Source organism: Ambystoma mexicanum, chromosome 8 (assembly GCF_040938575.1).
Source record: "Ambystoma mexicanum isolate Mex_15411 chromosome 8, UKY_AmexF1_1, whole genome shotgun sequence".
Classification (NCBI taxonomy): domain Eukaryota; kingdom Metazoa; phylum Chordata; class Amphibia; order Caudata; family Ambystomatidae; genus Ambystoma; species Ambystoma mexicanum.
Window position 1 is genome coordinate 436,156,694 of NC_090929.1, and position 27,294 is coordinate 436,183,987.

A 27,294-nucleotide genomic window follows, 5' to 3' on the forward strand; every position below is an offset into this window, starting at 1 on the left:
TATTACAGTTTGTTTTCCGAAACTCGAAAATGGGCGTCGACACAGGGCGTGCCAGTAATACTATCCCTAGTGTGACGTCCACTGTACCCAAGATCCCTCACGCGTCTAGGATCCTCAGATTGTATTTTTTCTGACATGAGGTAGCATGAGGAGTAGCGCGAGTACAGATAATCCAAGCAGATAGATAGAAAGGTAAGACTACAAGCAACCATGCGCCTTCTCTCAGAGGGGAGGAAGGGTGGGTTGCATGTGAATCTAAGCAGATACAAGCATCAGAAATACGATTACGGTGAGTAATGTATCCCTTCTGAGGCTTGTGGAATCTGCTTAGATCACATGCTGTGCATAGATTAGCGAGCAGTAGCTGAAGGAGGTGGGATGTGAGAAGGGTCATGAGCAAATAAGTGTCTTAGAACCGCTTGTCCCACTTGTGTATCTGCCTTGGAATGGGTGTCAATGCAGTAATGCTGAGTAAAAGTATGAAGAGAGCTCCAAGTAACTGCTTTGCAAATGGTGTCAAGGGGTACATTTGCAATGAAAGCCAGAGTGGCCCCAATGCCTCTAGTAGAGTGGGCTCTTGGCGTGAAAGGCAGAGTTCTTTCAGAGAGTGAGTAACACAGCTGGATACAGTTAATAATCCACTTCGAGATGGCACCTTTAGAGACGCGATCCCCCTCTCTGCCTGTGGCTACAGAGACAAACAGTTGATCTGTTTTTCTTAGCGGTCTGGTCTTATTTACATAGTAGAGGACCGCCCTACGCACATCTAGGGTGTGTAGTTTCACCTCAGCTGAGCTTTGAGTGTCCTGGAAGAAAGCCGGAAGCTCGATGGACTGGTTTACGTGGAATTTAGATATAAACTTAGGTGAGAACCTAGGGCGTGTGCGTAAAACCAGTTTGTCTTTATGGACAGTAAAGAAGGGATCCTGCACTGACAGAGCCTGAATTTCACTGACCCTTCTTATAGAAGTAATAGCTACTAAGAAGGCCGTTTTATAAGTCAGGTGTTTGAGACCGCTTTTATGCATGGGCTCGAAAGGGGGTCCCATGAGCTTAGATAGCACCACATTAAGGTCCCACCCTGGTGGTGGGTTAGAAATAGGAGGGTGAAGTCTCTTTACCCCTTCCATGAAGGCTTTAACTACTGGTACTTTCCACCACGAGACCTTGTTATGGGAAGTGGTGTATGCCGACAGGGCTGCCAGGTATGCTTTCAGCGAGTTAAAAACCAATCCTGCGTCTAGCAGGTGGCGCATGTATGTAACAATAGTGGAAGGAGTGCAATCAACTGGGTTGATTTGTCTACTCTGGCACCAGATAACGAATCTCTTCCAATTGTCAAAGTAACAGTGCCTTGTGTTTGGTTTCCTAGATTCCTTTAGGATGTCCATACACCTCTGTGGTAAATTGCGATGTCCAAACTCTAAGACCTCAGGAGCCATGCTGCCAGGTTCATTGAGTTGGGTTGCTGATGCACTGTTTGACCTTGGTGCTGGGACAGTAGGTTGTACCAGGCTGGAAGTTTGATGGGCTCGCACACCGCCATCCTGCGTAGGTGTGGGAACCACGGTTGTCTTGCCCACATGGGAGTAACTAGGACGAGCGTCATCGACTCTCTGTTCATCTTGTTCACCACCTTCCTGATGAGAGGAGTTGGTGGAAAAGCGTACGCAAACATCCCTGACCAGTTCATCCACAGGGCGTTCCCTTGGGAGTCTGGTTGGGGGAACCTGGATGCAAATCCTGGGCATTGTTTGTTTTCGCTTGTGGCGAATAAGTCTATAGTGGGGAAACCCCACTGAGAGAAGATATTTTCTACGACCACTCTGTGTAGAACCCATTCGTGTTCCTCTGGGAGGGAGTCTCTGCTCAGAGCATCCGCTAGGGAATTGAGCTCCCCTGGAACATGTTGTGATGACGGGAAGATGTTCCGTCTGAGTGCCCATATCCAGATTTTCTGGGCAAGCTTGGACAGATTTGGAGAAGTCCCTCCTTGCTTGTTCAGGTAGAACATGGCTGTTGTGGTGTCCGTCCGGATCTGTACTGACAGGTTTAGTAGGTGGGGCTCGAACGCTTGAAGTGCTCTGAATACTGCCAGAAGCTCTAGCAGGTTGATGTGGTTCTTGGCCACTGAGGGAGACCAGAGACCCTGAGCTGTGTGGTGGAGATGGTGAGCTCCCCACCCCGTCAGACATGCATCGGTAGGGACTACTGCCTGTACTTCGGGATCGTGAAAGGGTTTTCCCTGTGCAAGATTCTCTCTTGTCCACCAGTGAAGGCTTTGTACTAGTGTTGGCGAAACGACCACTAGATCGTCCCACTGACCACTTGCCTGAGACCACTGTTTCGCCAACCATTCCTGCATGGGACGCATGCGCAGGCGCACGTGGGGGACCAGGTAAATGCATGACGCCATCATGCCCAGTAAACGCATTGATTTGCGTACCGTTATTTGGTGACCGGACTGATATTGCGGAATTTGCAGTAGTATATTCCGAATTCTTTCCTCTGAAGGAAATGTCAACCCCTCTTGAGTATCTAGGATTGCTCCTAGGAACTGTTTGGAAGTGCTTGGCACCAGGCTTGACTTTTTCTCTTTGATTGAGAAGCCTAATTCGTGGAGGAGGTCGATAGTCCTTTGGATGTTTGTCCTGCAAATTACTGGGGTTTCCCCCGTTATGAGCCAGTCGTCCAGATAAGGGTACACCGGGATTGCCTCCCTGCGTAGGTGTGCAGCCGCCACCGCCAGTACCTTGGTGAATACCCTTGGTGCCGAAGCTATCCCGAAGGGCAGTACCTTGAATTGGTAGTGCCGAGTGTCCACCTTGAAGCGCAAGTACCTTCTGTGCGCTGGGAACATGGAAATATGAAAATAGGCATCTTTCATATCCAAGGTTGCCATGTAATCCCCCTTTTTTAGGAGGGGGATTACCTCTTGTAGCGTAGTCATACGAAACTTTTGGGGCTTGACATACTTGTTGGCAGGCCGTAAATCCAATACTGGGCGCATTGTCAAATCTTTCTTTGGCACAAGGAAGTAGGTTGAATAAATACCCTTGTTTACCTGGTGTCCCGGGACGAGTTCGATCGCGTCCTTTTCTAGCAGAATGGCGATCTCCTAGAGGAGAATCTCTGATGTTCTAAAGAGTGTACTCTCTGTCGTGGAGGATGGTTGCGGGGACGCTGCAGTAGTTCTATACAGTACGCTGTGGATTCTGTTGACAGCACCCATCTGTCTGATGTGATCCCTTCCCAAGCCTGGGTGAAGTTGGAAATGCGTCCCCCTACTGGGGTTGCGTGAGAAGGGACCCTGAACTGAGCGTCACTGCTTTGGTGGAGGCGTGCCGCCTCCTTTGCTGGGGTTGCCTCTGCCTTTACCACGACCTCTTCTATTACCCCTGCCGTAATCCTGGGTAGACTGTTGGCTGTTGTTCCACTGTGTACCCTGCCCCTGGGAATAGTTAGATCCTCTCTGGGAATTTTGGCCGTGTGGGCGACGAAAATTACTATTCCCTCTCTGGTTAGGGGGTTTATTGGTTAACTGACCAAGGGACTTGAGTGTCTCGTATTCGTCCTAGGCATTCTTCAGTGCGTCCTCGACTGCCTTACCAAACAGATCGGCTTCCACCGGTTTGTCCAACAATGATGCCTGGGTTTCTGCCTTAAAACCAGACTGCTGTAACCACGCATGTCTCTTGATAACAGTGCCTTCTGCTATCCATCTGCCTGCGTTGTCCGCGGCGTCAAAGGTTGCTTTCAAAATGCAACCAGACACGGCTCTACCCTCAGCGGAAATCCGAGCTAACTGGCCCTTTAAAGGTTCCGGAGCAGAGGCTATGAGTGCCGCGACTTCCTCCCACTGATGGCAGTTGTAGCTGGCCAACAGGGTGGTGGAGTTTGCAATCCTTGCCTGATAGGCGGACTTTGAGGCTACTTTCCTGCCGAAACCATATAGTTTTTTGCTCTCCTTGTCTGGAGGAGCTTCGGACGATGACAAGGGTGTTCCAGCCCTCTTACGAGTGTTAGTGACAACTAGGGAGTCTGGCTTCAGATGTCCTCTTATATAGAGAGGGTCAGACTGGGCTGCCCTGAAAAGTTTTCCAACCCTGGGATTGACTGCTCTGGTGAGGTTCGGGTTCACCAGGGACGGGTCTATTCTTCGCTGAATGGACTTAAGGATAGGGATGGTCTGGGCAACAGGCCTCCTTTCTCCCACTAACTCCTCGGCAAGTGTGTCAATATGGAAATGTTCTGCTGCACGTGCGAGAACCTCGTTTAGGAGGGGTTGGTTATCGACAGGGGAGTCGGTAACCGGGGCTTCGTTTTCTACCGGGGAATCTACTCTGTAGGTTTCTGGGTCTTCCTCTTCCTCTTCTTGGTCCTCATCATCCCCATAGTAGCCCGTCCCGGTTTGCTCTTCTACCATGCCAAATTCTTGGTCTTCACCAAAGGAAGCCTCTCCTTGATACAGTGAGTATGGTCTTGAGTATGGTTGTACCTCGAAGGGGTCTGTAGACCTCATCAGTGTCTCAAACCGGGGCTTCTTACTCGGGGGGATAGGATCTTTAGAGCCTGAGGTTGTCGCCCCTTGTGGATCATACGAAAGGAAATGGTCTGGATTTTTATTGTAAAAGTCAGCCAAAGATGACATCCTTGACATGACCCTATCTATGTCTTCACTCGACCACTTTTTGGAACTGGGAATGACTCTCTCAGCAAGTCTTGTAGATTTATCTTGAGTAGGTTTGCTGGTTTTAGACATATCAGCAGACCTGGTCTTGTCTGTCTGTTTAGGGGGAGTGGCATGTTTTACAGGTGTGGAAGAGTGCAAAGGCTGCTTCTTCTGCTGTTTTCCCCCCTCCCCCTGAGTGGAAAAGTGTTTTCCCTGTCCTTTTGTGGCTCCAGGTCTTCGACGCCTGGCGTCGAGGATCGGGGGTAGAGTCCCTGTCCTTCGAGCGTGGGGCCGCACTGATCTTGTCTGAGGGCTCAGACTCCTGGAGCGCGGCCTGGGGGTGGAAGTCGTCTTCGTCCTCCGACGATCGAACTTCTGTTAGCCTAGGGAGCGAGGCACTCTTGGCAAGAGTGGATGATTGCCTGGAGCCATGTGGCGATCTCGATCGAGAACGCCCAGAGGACACCGAATCGGACGGTTCTGTTTGTGCCTCTTTCCGAGAACTCGACATCGTCGAGTCTCGGTTGGACTTCGTGTGTTTAGTGTGTGTGGTGTGTGAAGCGCTTGTGTTGCCGGGGGTCTCCCCCATAGCCGCCCTGCCGGACGAACTTCCGTGGTCGGGGACCTGCACTCGGCTGTCTTTCGACGCCGTAATGCCCTCGCCGTCCAAATGTACGGCGTCGCTGCCGTCGCTGAATGCGCCCTCCGCTGCCATGGCCGCCTGCCTGGCGTGGTGGGCCCAACGCTTCGTCGAACGGTCCTTAAGTCTTAGGTTTAAACTTACTACACGCTCTGCAGTTCACTTCGGGGTGGTCCCTCGGCAAGCAGAGATTGCACGTGGCGTGCCCGTCGACCCAAGGGTATTTGCGATTGCACTTGGGGCAGAATTGAAAAGGGGTACCCTCCATACGCACCTTGAGGCAGCGGGCTGTTAAGTGTAGGAAATGTATAAGGTGTACCTATACCAAGAGTGTAGAGTATGTCCAACCCCCCACTCTCCCTACTTGCAGGGCCGAGGCCAGAGGCCTTCCGAGGCCCAAATCCGTCGTGCAGCAGCCGACGGTCGATTTCTTCTCCAGCCGGCGTCGAGTGTCGAAGTTCGACGTTGGGATGGGGAAGGATGTATATAATTTAATATTTTTAGCAAAAGAATGGCTAAGGCCAGGGGACTCCGCAAAATGCTTCCGACCAGTATGGCGGAAAAAAACAATCTGAGAATCCTAGACGAGTGAGGGATCTTGGGTACAGTGGACGTCACACTAGGGATAGTATTACTGGCACGCCCTGTGTCGACGCCCATTTTCGAGTTTCGAAAAACAAACTGTAATACTCCGCAGCTTCCACTAGATGTCGGCCTATGCACAGCATGTGATCTAAGCAGATTCCACAAGCCTCAGAAATATTATTATTTATATAACTACCTGTGTAGATATTTTCCCCTATCATTTCTGTGCCTCCATCCTCCATAGTTCAGTCTTGCTGCTTGGGCAATGCTACTTAAGACAGTGGTTTTGCTCAATTGGTGTTAGTATAGATATTGGAACCCTAACTTGGCTTTTCTAAGTCCTGCCAAAGGTAGTGACATTGAAAAACACTTCTAATAGCAGTGGAGCAGCCAGTGTAGAGAACACATTCTTAACCAAATACCTGCCACAAGAAAAATGCAGGATACCATGAAGTCCAGAAGGGGGTGTGGGGTGGTTGAAGGAGCCAATAGTCCTGTCAGCGGAAGAGGTTAACCCCATCCCTCCTGAGGGGGGACACCACCACTGCAATCAGCCCAAAAGGAAGCACCTTGAACTGAAAATAGGTTCTGCCCATTATGAACCTCAGGAACTTCCGGTTCTTCTGGTAGATCAGCATATGCAAATAATGGTCTGTAGGGCCAGTAACAACAACCAGTCCTGGTTATGCAGAGCCTGAAGGATCTCCTTCTGTGTCACCATCTTGACTTGTTCTTCCACAAGAACTTGTTCTATGCCCCATGAGGTCCAGGACGGTATGAAGTCCTCAACCTTTCTCCGTGAACATAAAAAAAAATGAGAGTACCCTCCGTACCCCCCTTTGATCCTTGCACTTCTTTAACACCCTTTACCAAAATAGAAGTCATCTACTCCAGGAGCAGCGGCTCATGGTCCCGGAAGTGAAACCAAGCATGTCGATCTGGGGGCTTCCTCAGAAACATGACAAGAACCATCCCAGACTATTTGAGGCAATGGTTATCGGTCAATGCAGTGGTCCCTGGCATGAACTTTGATTATTATTAGAACGCCCTAAAATATTCATCCCCCAAAACCCCCCCCAAGTAGTAACATCATGATGGGGTCAGGATTTCAACAAATAGGTCACAGGCTACGAAATGGTGAAATTAATCAACTTCACTGATCCCCCAAGTGCTGAACAACCCCCTGCAAAAGCAACAACATAGTTCAACACTTGAACCACTACATATTCGGATACATTACCAATTACAACACCCCAGACCTATTGCATGTAATACAAACTCTCAACATTCTGCCTGTGAAAAACATGTCAGGATGGCAGTCTAGCCTACTTTCTCCTAATGCATTTTTTCTGTTTTTTTTTGCTGCAAAATGCATAAGGTAAGTGAGGCTAAGGTATATATGGGGTGGGAACAGTAAGGGGGAGGGTGCAGCAGGTCCCCCCCATGCCCCCGCCCCGGCATTTTGCTGAAAAAAGTGCATAATTCTGAGAAAGATTTGCCATGGTCTCTATATGAGATCTGTACACCCGATTCAACAGGATTGCAGCCTGAAATATAAGCAGTCAGAATATAGATGATATATGAGACTATGTTGCCAATCAAAAGAACATGTTAGGACATGTTAGAGACACTGCCCAAAATAAAAATGTCAACATACAAGGATCAACAACCAAAATATTAAATGGCAATGTGAATCCCTGTTTACAATATAAATTGTAAATCTCCGGAAAAAGGCATCATCACAATGTATAGAGCAGAAGATCTTGAGAGATAGCCTTCACAAGCTTGCATGTATTATTGGTAATTCTATTTTAGAACAAAAATATTAAAAATATGAATTTTGAAAAGGATATCAAAAGGTCCGATTTCTTTAAAGTGAACGTTTACAGATTCAGCGCGTCCTGCAAGCACAGTACTATTCACTAAACTACCCTGGTCCTGCTCAGTTCTAAGAAATTAGAAGATCTTTCAAACAAACCATTACAATCTACGCAAAATCATATCCGCCACATCACAAAGTTGTACTTTTAGTGTTTGCAATGCATTAAAACGTATGGGTCTTCACATGCTTGTAGTGGAGAACAGAGGGGTACACTGGCCATCTAGAGTAAAACTACAGAGCTGCAATCTGGTTAAGAAGTTGCCAGGCCTCTGCAGAAGCATATACCAATATTGTGGGGAATCTGGTTTTAGCTTCAGAGAGGGCAACGGATGAGGAGGAGGATATCTTGATTAAATACAAAAGATCCCCATTGTGAACAGTCACCACATATCTGCATTTTAAGTATGAATTAAAATATGCATGTGGTACACCATGCAGATTAGTAGTTTATAGGCATTTGGTCCACAGCAGCAAAAACAACAATTCCCAAAAACGATGAACTAGTCTGAAATATTCCCTACTTTGGAAAAAAAAAAAAAAGAAAGTGGTCAGTGAGGATTATTATTTTAAGGCAACTGAAGATTTGATTGATTTTAAGTAGTTCTCAAACTGGACATGTCAAGCTTTTTTTCCTAACTGCATTGCCCAATAAGGCTCACATCACTGCTTCCCAGAGCAATAATGATGCCGAAAAAGGATTGGGAAGAATTGCTGTCGGACTGAGAATTGCCCTCTGACTGGATGTGGAATTAGGGCAATTAAGTACGGTTGATATTGACCAGCAGCACAAGGTCAGCAATACTGACATAACGGAATAATATTGACCTGAGGCAGTATTAACCATAACGACCATCAGGAAGAGTTAGTGCAAATTCCCGGCCTTTTGAACATTGTAGTAAATTTACTAATGATCACAGGCAGTATCAGCAAAAATGACCATCAAGCAGGGTTAGCCTTACTGATGAACAAGTGGAGTGTTTACCACAAAGATCAACTTGCATACAATTCGCTGTAATTAAAGTAGTCAGTGGATTAACCATATTGACTGTGGTATTGTCAATAAAACCCATCATAATGAGTTAGCCATAAAGATATCATGTAGGATTAGCAATGATTACACATCAGTTACTTCGAAACATAGTCACTCGCCTACATACTCCAATGACATAGCCAAACCTTCCGGCCCATGCGATCACATCTCCACATTTCATTCAACCTATCACCTAGACACACATATTCAAACACTCTGTCCACTTGTGTAGCACTGGAGGCATATCCAAGCACTGCATTCAACTCAACATGCATTGCGACAATCTATATCCTTCCACCACCAAATCCCACACAAGCATAGCACTAATCTAGCCACACCTCCAAAAGTATACTTCCACCAAAGCGAACACATGCATCCCAACCCCTCCCTCACTTCCACATACCGCCAATCTGCTCATACGTAGCATGAAATGTCACCCGTAGTCCAACAGGCACATGTCCTCCTTTCCTTCACACCATCCAACCAAACACAGAGCAGGAGAGGAAATAGAGATGAGCGGAGGGTACATTTAGGAAAATTGAATATAAGCAGTGGATGAGAAAAACTGAGCATTAAATAGGATGTGTGGATAAATTGAACATTTTGGAATCATACCATATGGTTAAAGACTAAGCATCTCCACTTGACCAAAACTTTGCGACCTTGGGCACATCCCATAAGCTCCCTGAACTCCAGTTTCTTTACCTGCCAAACATGGGGATGCTTTGAAATAAATGTAACACAAGTATAACATGCTGCAATAAATAATAAAAAAATAGTAAATGAAAGAGGTCAGATGCTGCAGCCCAACAGTCAAGTGGCAGACCAGAAGATGAAGTTCTAATCTCCGTTTGTGCAAAACGTTTTTATCTTGCAGAAATCACTATCTTCCTGACCTTCCCTTATCTGTCAATTTTGGAAGTGCTTAGAAACGGACAGAAATAGTGCACAATGTTACATCAAAAAGGCAGAGAAGATGATGTGTGGTAAAGTACGAGTTGTGATCATGGGCATCATTTCAGAGTAGCAATTGCCACCCGTATGTTGCTGCTCGTGACCTCAGTAGACTGCTTAAACCTGACTACTAACACGTTAATGCCTTTAACTACTGATTATTTTTAAAGTGGCTGTTTGTGCCGATTATCAATCGCTGCAAATGTCGGACAGGTGTGGTAGGTCAGAAGGAAAACACAGACTGATTAGACATTTAACTGGTGGCTTTTATTAAATGAAAGAAATAAAGCCTGTCTTTCCCTATTCTACAATCTGTTCCTACCTGACAAATCTAGCTAAGGTGCTTGTCAGTCATCAGTGAATGTCTATAACTGAAACCGTCCACCGTCCGACTCAAACCTATATGACTGTACCACTATTTATAACAACAAAATCAGGATGTCTCCCTTCGCCTGAGGTTTAGGGGCTTCTCTTTCAACCGGTACTCAATAGGTGATCTTCAGATAGTCTCTAGAGATTACCTTTATCAGTTCATTGATTGTTTTGAACTTTTGATTCTTCTCTGGTCTTCTTTTATAGGGATTGATACCCGTCTCCTCCCCTGGCAAACTTATCCTAAAGTAACTTTTCAACAGGGCTATTTCCTATTTTCTTGAATATTTCATGGTCATTCTTTTGCTATTTATTTGGATATGTTTTTCCAAGTTACAGCTTGTTCGCAGGTTTCCGTTTTATTACCAGTTCTTTTACCTCACTTAGGCCTACTTGGTATGAATTATTACGAGTGGGGTAATTCCCAGAATATGTATCTTTCACTTCTCTTTGTACTGACTGTACAACACTTTCTTCTAGACTGACGAGTATGAGCCGTCCAACAATGGTTCTCAATCCCTCTCGTTATATTTTCTCTCTTGACTGAGGAGTATGAGCATTCTAAGAGTGATTCTTATTCACCCTCGTTATGTTCTCTCGCTCTTGACTGTGACAGGTATGAGGGCTCAAAGAATATTTCTCATCCACTCCTCTTCCAGGTCTTCTGACAGTATCTCTCTCGTAACTATGACGAGTATGATTGTTACAAAAACACGGTTTGTCACTCAGTCCAACAGGTCACCCATTATCCCCATTACCTTCTGTTCTTGGGGCTAATGTCACCAGGGTTTTGGTTTGTTGAGGATCGGCTTACCCTCTTCCTAATTGGTCATCTTTTGTTCTTTCGCCAGCCTCTCTTCCTTCTGCTCGCCTTGGCTGGCGATCCGGTTTCTTGGTTATTAGCTTGCCCCAAGCAGGCCGTTTCAGTATGGTTTTGGCACTGTTACTTGCACCTAATGTCCACCACAGTCTTTCAGTAGTCTTGCCACCATTCTCTGTATCTTTCTCTTCGCTTTGGGATGCCACATGTCCAGCTTTGTTTCTTCTGGCTTCCTGGTTACCGACAGTAGCACGCCTGGTCCCTCTCGGTCTCTCGTGTCTGCAGGACACACTGCGCCTTGCCCCGACATCTGTCTCAAGCCAGCATCTATGTACGCCCTTTTGAAACTCACTGGCTCTTCCTTCATTTCACAAAGCTCCTCCCCTTTTGGATTGAAATAGCCATAGGGCTTCCACGGAGCAAAGGTTTGTTCCTTTTTTCTCTTGTTCTGGCGGGTTCTCTTCTCCATACATCCTCTTCTCTGTCCTAGTGGAATGGGAGTTAAAAGGGAGGTCTTCCATTTTGTGATGGCAATAACACATATTGGCCTTCTCTTCACAGATCTTATCCTCAAAAAGGTTTAAAGGTGTTATCTTAGAAGGTCCTCTAGGGAGTTCCTTTGGGGAATGGGAGTCCTTGTCCCCTAAGGGGGAGTCTCTCCCGGTGACGTCCCACTTGCCTCTACCCCAAGGGAGTGTATTGAGGTCCGGGATCACCTCCGTAGCATCACAGGGGCTTGAGAGCAAGCTCCCCCTTGGAGAGAAGGGACGAATTCTCACGATTAGTTAATACCAGAGATTTCCAAAAACCATTACTTAAAAGGAATCCAATGACCCTTCATCTAGGATCATTTAGTTTCACTTCCTGTGATGTCAGTGTGGGTGTCAAGGGTTTTGTACTTCTTTTCTCTGGTAAAATATGTGACCAGTTGTAACCAGTTTCCCTATTTGACCAACATGGTTTGATCTTGGAAACATCTTTCTCTCTGCTTTACATATGGGACAGTTTAGAAATGAATCCAGCATCAGTATGAAGCGCTAAGTGAAACCAAAAAGATCACCTAGAAATGGAACAAAAGTAGATGCAGCCTAAATAACAAATGTATACCTTTGAATCTAATCTCTGGTTTCCTAACAGGCCAAAACAGTATGATCTTGGGCACAGCACTTCATCTTCCTGTGCTTTGGCTTCCTCATCTGCCATTTCCTTTCTATACATACAATGAAAAGTTCTCTGTACAAACTGAGCTACTGTAGTATCTCCTTGCTTTAAAGTTGCAAGTTAAATATAACCTCTCCCCTTCCTATCAGTGAATAGATGCAACCACATGCAGGGGAAGTCCTGTCATATCTGTTGTCAGAAAGACAGTCTGTGATCCATTTCGTCAAACACACAAAGTTTAAATTTCCTTACACCAGGCCTGTGCTCATTGAAACCCTGTGATCCAAGTGATGACAATCATTCAATATTTTCCACATTATGAGAAGGCATTCCACAAAGTAGGATTCCTAGTTGGGACAAATTCTGCACACCTGGGAACACATACAATGGGCACAATAAGACTATTCTCACTGGACGGCAATCTAGCCCTGCAGGAACTCCTGAAAACATGGCTGTTCACTAAGACGGAATAAGATTAAGTGCCAATATATGCTCTTTTCACAGTTTCTTAATAACACAGGCTGGTTTCTACCACAAGCCCTTCACACCAGACTGGGGAGAACACGGTCTCCTGGCACCAGGCTAATACAGTAGTTTCTTTAAATGTTCAAAGACTGGACCAAAGATAACCAGGATCTTCCCTCCCCTATTCCGATTGCCCTCTGCATCATTTCACTTGCTAGGGCTGTCCATCCCTGCTCAAACTAATACCAGGCGAACACTGCACCATTCCCTGTCAATCCCAACACACGTGTCTCGGCAACCCCTATACATCCTTGACCTAGGTTAGGAAGAACTAGTTGGTAGTGAACGGTTAGGAAAGATTTCTCTTTTGGGAACTTTCCCTCCACAGTTTATGGATCCACAATCTTTTTGCTTTGTTTTTTAACCGGTTCTTTCTTTTTGAGAAGTAAAGCCTTCAGCTTGACTTCCTCTGCCTTCTGCTCCTTTGCAATGGGGAAACTGATAAGTCCTTCAGGCTATCAGTACTGGGAAATGATTTCCCTTTTTACATTTTTGTAACTTTTTAACCTTGCACACCACATCTAACAATACAATGGGGATACTTTTGTATCACCCTAGCTTTTTACACTTGATATTTTTGGTTACTTTAATACATGCCTAAAGACAAGCTGGAGGCAGCAGATACATTTTTTACAATGTTTACATTCTTTTCAGTGTGCACATTCACGTTTACCGCATTTGGCTACTAAATGAGGATAGTGCCCTAAAATGGCTGTGCCATGAGATTTCAGCTTGTTCTTTGGCCATATTGTAGTGTGCCCTTCTTCCTGCCTTGCCAGGTCAGGAAATCCTATATAAGGTCATGCACTTCCCCAAGAAAGCTGCTGCTTTCGCAGGTTAGTGGGGCCTTTCTGTTTGCGGCCCAGTAAAGGGTGGGACTGTCTGGTCCCATTCAACATCCATGAAGCCAGAGAGTCTTGGTTTTGGGCATGAGTTACACCAATAGTTGTCCCCGATTGGACAACTACTGCCTGCATGAACGGTGCAGATCCTTACCATTGGTGGACTTGCTTCCAGGCTGGATTTTTGCTAAGAAGACAACGCCTGCAGCCATTTCGGCAGATCAACGTTGGAGCCAAGAATCCCTCGTAGATGAACAGCTGACTGAATATCCGATAAAAATTACTGAAGAGGCTTGGCATCCCTTCCTGCGTCTGGCACGGTGAAACCCTGTTGGTCCACCTGATCTCCTTGGACTAGAGGGACCAACCAGTCTAAACACCTTTGAGGATCCAGCCGCCCTCAGCCTTTGGAAGTGTCCCTGTACCACCCAGTGGACTGAACAGCTCACACGTGGGCTACCTCGCCAGAAGCGTCGCCGTTGCACCTGAAACTTTGTTTGTCGCCAGCTTGTGATACAAGTCCCATTCCCTGTGAATTTCAGCATCCCAGCCTCAAAGGACCCTGTCCTAGAGAAGCTTCTTCAACCACGACTGGGAGAATGCCTGATGTAGTTTGTGTGTGGTGGCCGTAGCTGGAACTCGCCTTTTCCTGACCTCTGAAGTGTCCTGAAGATGCATCAGTAAATTCTGCACTTCATCGACTGGGGTTGAATCTTGTATCTGGGCCTGACCGGAAAGCATTTGTCCACCCTCCCCTTGCCCCCATCCCTGCGGCCTGTGTATCCTAACATTCCATTCCACTGCCTTTTGATCGTCCAAAACCTGGGTAGTATTTTCTGAAAGATAAGAACACAATTTACTTATCTAGTAAGCTTGCTGAATACCTCCTTTTGAACAATTACTAACACAAGTAAAATTAGAACTTACCTACAGACTACATTCTGGGGAGAAGCACTGTGGCTCCTGTGACTTTTGGGAACAAGGCCCCATTCTTATAAGGGATTGGACTGATGAATTTAGGGAAATTCACTTGCAACATTGTTCCATCTTTACTTCATTAATTTACTGGTGATTAAGTAAACTGAATGCCTTTTAAGAACCTATGGTGAATGTATGGGATACATTACTCATCGTAATTGTATTTCTGATGCTTGTATCGGATTAGATTCACATTCTATGCATAGGCCGACATCTAGTGGAAGCTGCGGAGTGATAATGTAACCTAATTTAATTTTTTTGTGCGTGTAAAGGCCTAGAATAAATATTTGTATTTTATTACATCCCTGTCTAAATTTAATTATTGTGTGTTATATTGTGTGGACTGTTGTCCATACTCTCACCCCCTAAGAATAGCCTGGACTGCTCTCCACGTTTACCTTGATTAGGCTTTGGCTAACCTCTCAGTTCCCGGTTGACTATAACTAGGATGACCTCTTAAACTCTACCCGGCCAGATTCTAGAAATCCATCTGAACATGACCAAAGCACAATTCCTGCACCTTTGTGTACCTGCTGAACACACCACCAAGTTCCCCCAGCACAAATCACTAGAAACTTATCAGCACACATAAAATGGGCTCTTCAGATCAGCACTCCTAAAGTGTCCTCTCCTCCCACTAACTTACAGAACAAAATGCCAAATGACCACTGAAATAGAAAAAAGTGTGCTATTTAAGACAACAATGTATTACACATACTACTGAGGGATGTCTCTTCAGTTTCTTGCATCAGATTAGTAGGCTCTGGCAGCATCCGCATGCCTCTATGGAAGCCAAGTGAATTGTAGGGGCCAGAGGAGGAACTGATATAAGAAATCTGTTGGTGCTTTAAAGGGAGACTTTGGATTCGAGTTACTGCAAGCCTTATACTGTAGCCAGACAGGACAATTTGAAGAGAATGTTCCCCATCACCTGAAAGGAAATGTATACCTTTTGTGCAATCTTGTCATCATATTTTCAAAAGCATGAAATACCTGTGCTATAATGTGTGCCGGAGGTGCATTTTGGGTACTCTGGGATTACAACTAGAGTAATGCTTACAGCCTGTTGGAGCTTTTATTATGAAATGGCATTGGTATGGGAAGCAACTACTTTATCAGATGAGCTTCCTCACCTAAGCCGATACAGCACTCTGTTTGGTACATTAAAGATTGGGGCCCGCATCACAAGGCTCTACTGTGTGGTAGGTCACGGCCACCTGATGTTAGTGCTACTGTGCCGGAGGAGAGGGCCTCTAACATGGGCGAAGGTCACATAGCACACAATAGAGCCTGGTGGTTACAGCTTGTGACAAGGCCAGTAGGCTCTCCATGTCAAGAGGGTATGGGAACCCCTCTCAGCCGAGTGGGTGAGGCCTACCACAGAGAAATTCACCCCCGAGGTGGACAGCGGCAATTAAGTGCCCCACTTCTTATCCCAGTTTGTGACAGTATGTTATTGTGTAGTACATAGTCTTCTCAAGCCTTGCCTCAGATACTTGTCATTGTTTTTCTAGAATCCAATCATTTTATCCATAAGGCAGGGATAAACCCAACCGAGAAAACCAGATCCTGTGTCCCATGTCACGAGCGGAAGAAATCACAACCAGCAAATTGACAGAGAAGAAAACCCAAAAGAAAAGACAATGCCCCAAGCACAGAACTGGCAGCAGCGGCATGCCACGAAAAAGGGAGACAGATGCAGACTAAAGCCGCTACAATGCAGAGCTCAAAGAAAATCAGCACGTTAAACCAGAAGTCTCCGGCACACCGGTGCCACAAGACCCTACACCTCTAGACCACCTGAGATTGAAAGGGGAGAAGCATCCATCCTCCAATGCACTAACAGGGATACCAAACAACACACCCTGTAAAAGGACCATGAACAATGACCAGGCTGAGATGCCATGGCCACTCTGTGGAAAATAGGTGGGCTTAACCAACTCATTATGCCTTTTCACCACACATACATGAGCTGGGAGGTGAGACAGGGCCAGACTGGCCAGGGAAAGCACATCAATACCCTGGGAGGAGAGGAAATCTAACTGAGGAAGCAGGTAGTGTCGGTTATTAGGTTGAGATCAGCAGTGGAGAACGACCAAGAGACAGCAGGAGGGCGGAAGGAGCGGCAGCTTGTGGAAGCGATTTGTGGAGCAGGTGAGGTATTGGCTAGAGTGGAAATGGTATTGCAGTGCAACTGTGTGTTTGTGTGGCGAGTGTGGAAAAAGAGTGAAAGGAGTGAATGTGAACTGAAGGGTACACAGTGAAAGAAGGGCGTTTGTATAGCTTGAAGGCGAGATGGGGAGTAGTGTGGAGATGGGGAGCAATAGTGCAGAGATGCAGTAGTACAGAGGAGGGGGGCATTAGTGCAGAGGAGGGTAGTGTTAACTGTGGGAGAAGTATTATCAAAGGGTGGAGGCAAGATCAGAAGGAATGAATCACTTAAGAGAGCAGAAAGGTAGGAGGAGTGACAAGGAAGTAGTCGAGAATAGAAACAGAGGTGAGACTGGGCATGACAGGACAGCGTGAATCAAACCAGTTAAGTGCAATGCAGTACACCAATTCCCATTACAACACTAATAAGTGGCTAGAGTAGGGAAAGTTGGGACGCCCCGGAGAAAGCCTAAGATGGAGAAAACTGAATGGCCATTAGGTCCTCACCATCAGAACAAGGCCAAACCTAAACAGTAGGCTTCAACATTCAATATCTAGTAATCCTGGGTCAGAGGCGCATAGGTAAGGGTGGAGGGTAAAATAAAAGATAAGAGATGGACAACCCAAGGTCCAAAAAAGACAAAAATAAAAACTCTTGAACTTTCTCTGCGACTCGAGTGATTATTGCACCATCTGTGACATTGTGCAGGGAGAAATAAGGGAAGTTTCACTTGGGCTTGCTGCAGAAGCTTGTCCAGTTTCTCCTTACCCATGATGTACATGTCACAAAGTAAAGCTTGGAATGCAGCCTTTACAGGTAGTTAGAGGCTCAGTTCAAAGCTTCTCAAACATAGCACACCACGCTGAGATAAACCAGAATGATAATTAGGAGTAGAATGAAATTACAATGAACTTGTTTTTTAACAACACCTGCGACTGATGTTTTGGGACTTTTGAAGCACAGAAACATATTTTAGTAAAACCCAACTTAAAAACTATCAATTTTATTGATCTATGGAAAAATGAGTTCGTCCCTCAGTATTTTAAACAGGGACTTTCATACATAAGAACATTGATCTCAGCAGCCAGTGTTTAAAGGTTTTGTAAAAAAATATATGTGACTGTTCCCTATGAAAGTTAAAGTGAGAATGTTATCACACAGTGATACAGATCTGGGATGCTCAACTGATCATGAAATTGCTACTATCTGCTATGGTCCTCTTTTGGTCTATTTTTTCCCCCTCCAGTGATTCTAAATGGCAGCGTGCTAGATAATAAACTATGTTTCAAAGGTTGTTGCAAGCCCTTTGTGTGCTGTGAAGAATCTAGAGGACTCCTCACTGAAACCCTGCCTAAAGTCTCCTCCCAGGTGGCCAGGGGAAGGCAGCCGCTTCCTGATCCCAACCGTCGGGGTGGTGTGCTCGGGAGGATCACCTGGGAGGAGACAAGTTCCAGGGTGGTGAAGAGATTCCGTGGGATGAGACAGTATTTTTCCCTTGTCAGGAAGAATCTCCCCAATGTACCTCATGAGGTCATGGCTTATTGTCATTTTAATGTCTAAGCCTCACATCAGATCTAGGGTTGTGAACCCTAAGGTTATAAAATCTAAGCAAACTTTCCCAAAAGAAAGATACTTTTTGATATCCCAAACTAAACGCCTTCCTCAAACCCAAGGATACACTGTAAAGGAATATGGAAATGTCTTCAATAAGCTAGCTTCCTCTGTAACAGCTAATTCTTATAGACCCTCTCTCAAGAACTTTAAGAAAATTAAATCTACCCTTGAAAGTAATTCAGAAGTTGAAAAAAATAACTTAAAACTTAGACGAGGAAGAGGGCTGAAGAGGCAAGCAGATGCAGTAATCAGACATGGCCTAGTAGCCATTGCAGTAGTCAGGCAGTTGAGGCTAATAGCCTACACCTGAAAATGATTACTAAACCTGGGAGGCATAAAAGGCCCCCTCAGGAAGAGAAAGAAGGAAGGAGTAAAAGGAGCTGGAACATAGCTGGAGTGCAGGCTGCAGTAGTGGAAGCAGAAGGAAGACACGGGGCTGGCACAAACTAAGCAGACATGGGAGAACAAGAGGGACGACAGAACATGGAAACCGCAGATTTAATCTGCGTTTTCTGAGAGAGTCCTGTCCTCCCAAACTCTGAAATGCAGAGGCTGCGCAGCGGAAGACGTGCTGGAGAAACAGTTTTCCCCAGAAGCCGATGAGAAGCACAGCATTCTAAAGCATTTTGCGAGCCTTGCCGGTAACAGTAACTAACTCCTTTCCCACTCGTGTAAGACTTTCAGCGAGTTGAAGTAGACTGCTGTATTCAGAATACCTTGAACAATGGAATTGTAGCACACACATATAAACTAAAAGGCTTCTTGCTCACGTGGGAAGCTAACGCTGGCGAACCCATTGAACCTATTTATTCAAAGAGTGGTTGTGTGTGCTTATTCAAGAGAAGGGAACAGAGTGAAGACCATTACAGAACACTGAACGCTGACAATATGAATGCTTTAATCTTTACCGTGAGAAAACTACATTAACAAATGGTTGTGTGTGCCTTATTGTGATTCCCCAAGGAGGCCTGAACTCCCCTTTGCTTCTGTGGGAATACAATTACACAACCACTTTTAAAAGCTTTACTACATCAAAGAGTGGTTGTGTGTACCTAATTGTGTTTTTTTCCTGAAAGACTGAACCTTATACTTTGTATAAAAGTGACATACCTTTCTTCACAAGAGTAGAAACAGCTGAAGTGAACAAGCATTGCCTAGAGCCAAGAGGCATCACGTACTAAGTGTGCATCTGAACCTTTCTCAGAGTTTAGAGCAATCCGGCTGCAGTGTAAAGTTAACAATACAAAGACCTAAAATACAAGTGCACATGCATAGCCTGAAGCTAAGAGAGTGACAGCAAGGCGTCTGGGTAATTGTATGGGCTGATAACTGGGAGAAAGCCCAAGGTGAAGTTAGGGAAGGGGAACTGGCTCCTTGTAAAGACTATCCTTAAGCAGATCTAACCTGTAATGCCCAAGGGGGTCACAGACAGAGAAAAGTGAGTCTTGGAGGCAACCCCAGGTTAGTGTGGCAGTTGGACAAGAAGGCAGAGAGGGTGCCCCTTTGAAGAAGGCTATTTGAAGGAAGTGTGCCTTGCCTACCTGAGGAGGTTGATAGATCGTCAAAAAAGTAATTAGAAGCTGTGGTGGTAGTCCAGAGCATTGCAACTAAAAAGGTATATCTGGTTGTCAGTAGATGCTACAGTGAAGTTGTTGAAACCAAGGTGAATTACTGGGGAGCAAGATGTGTGTGTTCTCATGGCGAAGCAAGTAGAAAACAGATGGTTTATTTATTTATTTATATAGCACACAAAACCCAGAGGTATCTAGGCGCTTATACTTAAGAGATTGGTTGCAGTGCTTCAAGTGCTTCAGGTTACAGAAAGGAAGCGCAGGAGGTGATTACAACAGAGAAATGTACAGAGGTAATTACATCACACACAAAGTGCAAAAAGAGTTTGGGGTGAGCAGATTCATGGAGCCTAACCCCATGTTGCAGGGCAGCTGTGACACAGAAATGCAAAAGACAATCAAATGGGCAAATACATGGAGCCAAACACCATGTTGCAGGGTGGCTGTGACACAGAAATCCAAAAGACAATCAAATGGGCAAATACATGGAGCCTAACCAAATGTGGCAGGGCGGCAGCAGCACAGAAATGCAAAAGTAAATTAGGACGGCACAATCGGGCTTACAGCTGAGGGACAGTGTCTCGCCTTAGAGCACCTTGGTAGCGAACCGGGAGCAGACAGGGGATTTAGGAGTGGGCCTTGTGGGTAGGGTAGGCCAAGCCTGACAGCCTTCTGATAGGGCCAGATATGGAAGGCCACCTCCAAGCAGAAGCCTCACGATGTAAATAGCAGCCACACCAGTGAGAACAAAGAGTGCGACCATCTTGGAATAGCAGAGCACTGGTATTGGCAATAAAGAATCAACAAGAAACATTAAGAGAGCCCCCAACGGAGCGTGGAAGAAAGCTGCAATTGCGCATTTAAAGGCAGGATAAATGTGCCACGGGTCTCGGACAGAAAATGCGAGAAATTCAGGGCAGATGTAGCAGTAGATCGTAGGGTCGCTGTAGCCAGTGGGGGAGCCATACCTTACTGCTGTAGGTGCACCGAGTGCACGGAGGGTCTCCAGTTGGTGGAACCTAATTTGTGAAGTCTTAACTGTTAACTAAGAACTGTGTAACATGAACAGTGTGGATAGTACATTTTCTTTGAACTGTGGTGAATCTACCTATGGGAGTGATAAAGCATCGTGGCCATGATTTCCATTGTGGCTATTTTTCCTGGGAGTGAAAAGTGGATGAATTTACCCAGAGAGGGGATTTGTTACTATTAGAACTTTTATTGAATAACCTTTGTTTTGACTTTATCACCAAGAATTACTTTAAGACATGTTTTTCTATGGTTCAACATTTTTTTCACAAAGTGTCTTTGAATCCTGGGAAAGGGAGATCTCCCTGGACATTAGAAGGTCAATGAGGAAATTGCACATGGTTTGTTATGTTGAATGGCCAACCTTTTTATGTAAGGGTTTGTTGTTTAGTGTGAGGGGCAGTTATCTTGTATGAGAATATGTTCCCTTAGCTTTTAGAATAGGCAGGGAATTCCTCAGTAGAGTGAGGCAAGTGAGGATTTTATAGATATTTTCTTTAAAAATAAAATGGCATATTTTGAAAGATCTTCAAACAGTTGTCCGCCTCACATTACTGATCCCTCACAGTGCTGTCTAGACAACATAAAAAAGCCAATGCTCTGGCCACCCCATTGCAGACCTTAATCACTGGCAGCAACAGGTACATCGTAGGAACTTTCAAAGCATTGGCTAATTATTTGTGCCCAACCCTTTTTAAGTTCAGAGACTCATTTTAAGGATTAATTTCAGCTTCAAGGGAACATTCAACACAGAACCACTAAATATGAGGTGCAGCATTGTAAATCCCATCCTATTCGCCACAGACATGCCCCTGGATCAGATAAGACTTAGGAAGGAAAATGTCTTTGAATCAAAACAAGCATTTTATGGAAGATTGCGTACTAGAACAAATGCACCTGTTGAACAGCACTGTAGAGTGGGGAAGTTGCAACCCTGTCAAGGACACTCCTGCCATAAAGCAAGGGCTGTACAAGCAAAGGGGTTGTCTGGTCAATTGTTCAGTGTACAGGAAGAGGAAGATATGTCACCGTACACACAAAATCATAAGCGAACCTCTCCATGGTGATGTCAGAGTATAAAACCTCAGACTAGTTGGAAGCCCTAGGGCACAAAGTGGGGATCTGGTTTCAAGGAACTCTAGAGAAGTTGGAAAGAAACAGTAAACACAGGTGCATTGCAAGTGCATGCAGAAAATGGATTAGACAAAGTGCAGGAGCATGCCTTGAAGGAAAAAAGAACACAGCCATACAGTCGGTGGGAGCAGTAGTACACCATTAGTAAACCAGCAACAAATTCCAGGTGCCAAATCACAGCATTAGTGGAGGGCATCATGAACACTATTTTGAACAAAGCATTATAATATCCCCGGGTAAATAGCATGAACTGCAAAAATGGCATATATGCATGACAGTAAGTTCCATGGTATCCCTCATCAAACTCTGAATCTTGGCAATAAAATACATACATACAATATCAAATATGATCAGGATTCATGGTTTATAAGTGATTTCAAATTTCAAAACAGCAAGCAGGCCCTGTGATCCCTTTCTGCTGACCTACAGATACTGAATACATCATTAGCAGGACTTGTTATCAGGGCTTATGTGGCAGGTAAACATCAAAACAAAAGGGCACCCTGTTGGGTGCAAGCACATCTACCAGGGAAAACTATGTCTCCAGAGGTACTAGAAGTAGTGTCTAGTGCTGCATTATTGGCTGGAGATTGATCACATCTAAGAAACAAAGGGGGGTGGGGTATGAATTCCCAGAACAGTTAACTCACTTCCTTTAAGTAAAATCATACACATGAGTGATAGGTATGTTGGTTTCTATGGTCTGCCTGCTGAGACTGCCAGAAAGAATATCAGCTACAGCCAACTTTAACAGCTGTTTCACTTAAAACAAAGGGTACATGAGGCACTATTCGGAGGCAACAGAAAGGGCCTCCCATATCTGATATAAATTAAGCGAAGGGCGCAAACTGTTCACATGTCTCTGAAACCTATGCCCCCCTTTTAGTTCCCATCCTCGAGAAGCATCCCTGGAATTGCTGTACTTCCTGGGTAGAATACATTTTAATAGCAGCTCATAAATAAGGTAGTAAGCTGCAACGCAGTAATCTGGTGCTCATTACAAACATCCCTCATTATGCCACAGCAAGCCTAATCCTCAGTCACCAATCTAGCATGCGACACAGCAAAGGAAACCTGTTACCATCCATTCTAGCAAAAGACAAGACATTTACCAATCGTTGCTGTTCCAGGAGCAAATCAGCTTCTTCCTTCTCCTTTTTGTAGAGAATCTCCATTTCCTGCAGCCTGGAGGAGGGGAAAAAGCCAATTGTTTTGATTAGGATGACCAACATTAAAATGCAAGCAAGGATAAGCCAAGTCTTAGTAACCTCATAAGGAAGGACACAGCATCAAGCCAAACCAAGATGTCAGATGGCTGTGTGGCAGATCCATCCTCCACACTACATCATGACTTCACAAGCAAAAAATTACAACTGTGAAGAAGTGCCCATAACCACAGAAAACAAAACGTAGTTATTAGTTACCTAGGAACTGGTGTTTTGTCATCATTCCCACTCCAAGATGTAGCAGCTCCACATGCCAGCTTCCACAAAGACAGTAACTGAAAAGAAGGCTGACCTAATTTAGATCACCAGACCTTCCGTTGTTGTAGGAAACATTTTCAAAGCATTCCCCTCCATTGACCATGGAACCCAGACCTTTTTCTGTTCATTTATACCCTGTCGAATGTCGAATGTTTAAGGTGAGTTTTTCTTTACTTTCCTTGCTCAACTCATCTCTTTTGGGGGCACTGATGAGCCCACATGTCAACCAGTACTCAGGGACCCCCGCCCTCTTTGAGAGATTCCTTTGTTTTATTGTAGCACACATCACCAAACCGTGAGGTACTGCAGGGGTATTCCTTTTTTGTTTTGCAACATTTCTGTTACTTTTACGAGGTGTCCAAAACTGGCTGGTGGCAGAGGGCATTTTTCTACCGTGTTTTTCAAATTCTACAGCATGCACTTTTCAGCATCATCATATCAATCTTTATTAAGCTCAAAGCCATTAAGATTTCAACAAAATGCAATAATTAACATATATGAAATTCAAATTATAAAATATTGAGTAAAAGAATAAACACTTAATAAAAAATACTTTTGCATTTTACTGCATAATGATATTTTGAACACCACATACTGAGAATGTCTGTGCTACATGTTTTTCACACTGTCCCTTGGCCTTCTTGTGCCTTCTCAGGTCCAGAAATGCTGTGTATGGTAGGATTTTGTGTGGGCAAAACCTTAAGTTTACCCGGAAAAGAGGCATTGTGTACATCTGGCCAGATGTGGGGGTTGGGACTGTCTTGTCCAAATCCACACTTCAGTTAGGGGATGTCTATTGCTGGGCATATGCAAGGCAAGATTTGACATCCTTTGCCTGTTTAAAAGGTTACCGATCCTTGCCACTGGTGGCCTGGGGAGACCCGAGCTTGAATTTGGGGGTAAAGGAGGAGTCTTGCAGACATTCAGCAGATCAGTAGATCATTTGGAGCCAAGACCCCAATAAATGAGACCCACGTCGCTGAAGGCCTGAAGACCGCAGTTGAAGACAACCAGCATTGCCTCTTGTCAAGTCCCGGTGAAACACATCTCTGCATCAACCGCCAGGAGACACTTGATGGTGCTTCAACCCTTGAGCTGGTGTGAGGAAACAGACCGGATCCCTGCACGATGATCCTTATCCTGCCCTCAGATGCCTTGCTTTTACACAGTTTGAATATTTTCAGGCTAAAGTGTGGGTGATCTTGAAGGTGTGTATGAGAGTGGGTGTGTATGAGAGTGGGTGTGTGAGTGAGTGTGTTAGCGTTGGGGATAGATACCTACCTGTAAATTTGCAATTTTACGAGTTTTAAGTGTGCTAAGGGTCTAATAGAGTATGTTTTATGTGTCTATTGTATTGTATTGTTTATTTGTAGAGCGCGCCGGATCGTTAAGCAACTGGGCGCTTGCAAGAAATAGAATCTTAGTTTACAGGTACATAAATATTTTAAATTTCTTATGTTACAGGATAACATATCAAAAATGTCTTAGGTTGCAATATCACACAACTTACGAGAAGATATGTTACAATTTCAAATATTTACATTAAGTATACAGAATACTCAGTATAGTTGAGGCTTTAGCAGTCGTTGGTGTGAAGCCAGAGTTTGACATTAGCTTTGAACACATGGAAGGAAGGGGTGACTAAGTGAGTCGGGGGTGGCGTTCCAAAGATGAGCTGCTAGTAATGGGAAGCTGGACCCTCCAGTTCTTTTCAGTTTGAAGTTGGGAATTTTGATGCTATTTGATTGGGCCCTTCTGATGGGTCGTTCAGAGGTGTACTTTGTGAATTTCTCTGTGAGGTATGCAGGAGCTTTATTATTCAGACAGTTGTGTGTAATATTCAGAGTTTTAAGTTTGATACAGTCATTGATGGCCAGCCAGTTGACGGCTCTTCTTTGGTTAGATATGTGCTGTCCTTTGGGAATACCTAATGCTGTTCTAAGGGCATTGTTCTGCAGGGTTTGGAGTTTGCTGGTGTTGGGTTTACTTGTGCCTAGGTCCAGTGCATTGCAGTAGTCTAATTTCTTTCTTGTTGAACTTCCTGCTCTGTGTGCTTATCTGCTACCTTTCTTCAGCACAGCCACCCAAACCCTACCTGGGTACCCTGTGCCACTCTTGACAGAGTGCCATTCGTGACAGCATGTGAATCCATGCCAGACCCCATGCTGGAGAACTGGATAATCTACGGAAATGGTATGTGTTTACATTTACTTGATGGGTTTTTGAACAACTATGATTTAAATGCCACTGACACTTGGTAATATGGACGTATGAATTTTTATGAACATTGTTAACAAAATGACATGATATGAATGTTTTTGAACTAATTTTCTTTGTATATAACATTGGATTGTGGCTAATTATTGTTTTTTGACATGATAAATGTTGGCTAATTGTTTTTGATAATGTAATATGATGGCGTTAGTGCCTAGAGCCCTGATGACTGACAATGTCCGAAATGCATTGGCATGATACACCAACAGGCGCTATATCAAAAAAGGACGCCCAAGCCTCAGTAATAAAAACAGAAGACACGACTCTTCATGATTTTACTAAAGAGTATAGCGTGATGATTTTGGAACTAATACTACTACATTGATTTAAAATTGGAGCAGCTCCATTAGGAGAGCGGGGGAGAGCACACCTAGGGCCGGATTAAATTCTGATCCTTTTTCTAAGACATACAAATTAGCCATCATTCATGCTAATGTAACCTCATAAAACCACAATTTCCAGTGCCAACGACAATTCCAAAGAGCTCTTCACCATCCTCAAAGAGCTAGAACCCTCCTCCCCACCTCCCCCAGTTATAACTAAAGACAAAACCTGGTGTGCAAACATCCACCAGACCCTCCTCAACAAAATCACCTCGCTAAACAATCTCTAATCACCACCTGCCAGCCTCCCCCCCCCCCCCCCCCCCAACTACCACACCCCACCCTCCCACCTCATTCCAGTTTCACCAAGTATCGGAAACAGAGGTGGTTGCCATGCTCAAGAACGTGAAGCCCTCAAAATGCAAAGGGGACCCCTGCATAGCCCCCATCATTAAGGACTGTGCTGAAGCCCTCACCCCATTTATCACCAGTTTCATCAATGCCTCCCTCGCCTCAAGTGTGGTCCCTGCCTCCCTCAAGGAAGCCTCGGTTATCCCTCTGTTAAAGAAACCTATTCTAGACCCAGCAATCCCAAGTAACTACCGCCCCATCACCACAGTTCCCTTCCTGCTGAAAATCTTAGATAAAGCCGGCTACACCCAAATCCAACATTTTCTAGAGAGCAACCACATCCTAGGTCTACACCAATCGGGATTCCGACCAGGTAATGGAACAGAACCAGCCCTATTAGACCTCAAAAATCAACTTGACGAAATTAAGGATGATGGCAAGCACGCCCTCCTCCTCCTATTAGACCCATCGGCCGCCTTCGACCTAGTGGACCACAAAACGCTCTGCCATCACCTCACTTCAGCTGCCTACTTCTTTCCTGAAGCCACATCCTGGATCGCCTCCTTCCTGGCTGGCAGATCCATCAGAGTTTTCTCTGAAGTTGCCTGTGCCCCATCAACTACCATATCTTGTGGGGTGCCTCAACGAGCCTGTGTCCCAGACACCCTACAACATTTTCACCAAGCCCGTTTGCGACCTCCTGGACTCCATCAGTATGTCCTTCACAAACTATGCTGATGACACTCAAATTCTCCTATCACTCACAGGCAACCACATCAAAATGCTCACGCCCTAAACAGAATCTACCTTACAATCCAAGCCTGGATGGCTGCCAAAGGCCTCGGTCTCAATGATGAGAAGATAGAAATATTACTAGTTGGGACCTCATCAGTAATCAAAC

General features: G+C 45.0%; 1 protein-coding gene across 25 annotated transcripts in view; it reads right to left on the minus strand.

Annotated features, from left to right (window-relative positions):
- KIF1B (kinesin family member 1B) overlaps positions 1-27,294 on the minus strand; it is a 2,119,562-nt gene that overhangs the window by 1,528,775 nt on the left and 563,493 nt on the right. For all 25 annotated transcript variants that reach the window (XM_069609972.1, XM_069609971.1, XM_069609973.1 and 22 more), the window contains one exon: positions 23,074-23,146. In XM_069609972.1, the coding sequence (XP_069466073.1) occupies positions 23,074-23,146 (73 nt within the window). The remainder of the gene's footprint in view (positions 1-23,073; positions 23,147-27,294) is intronic.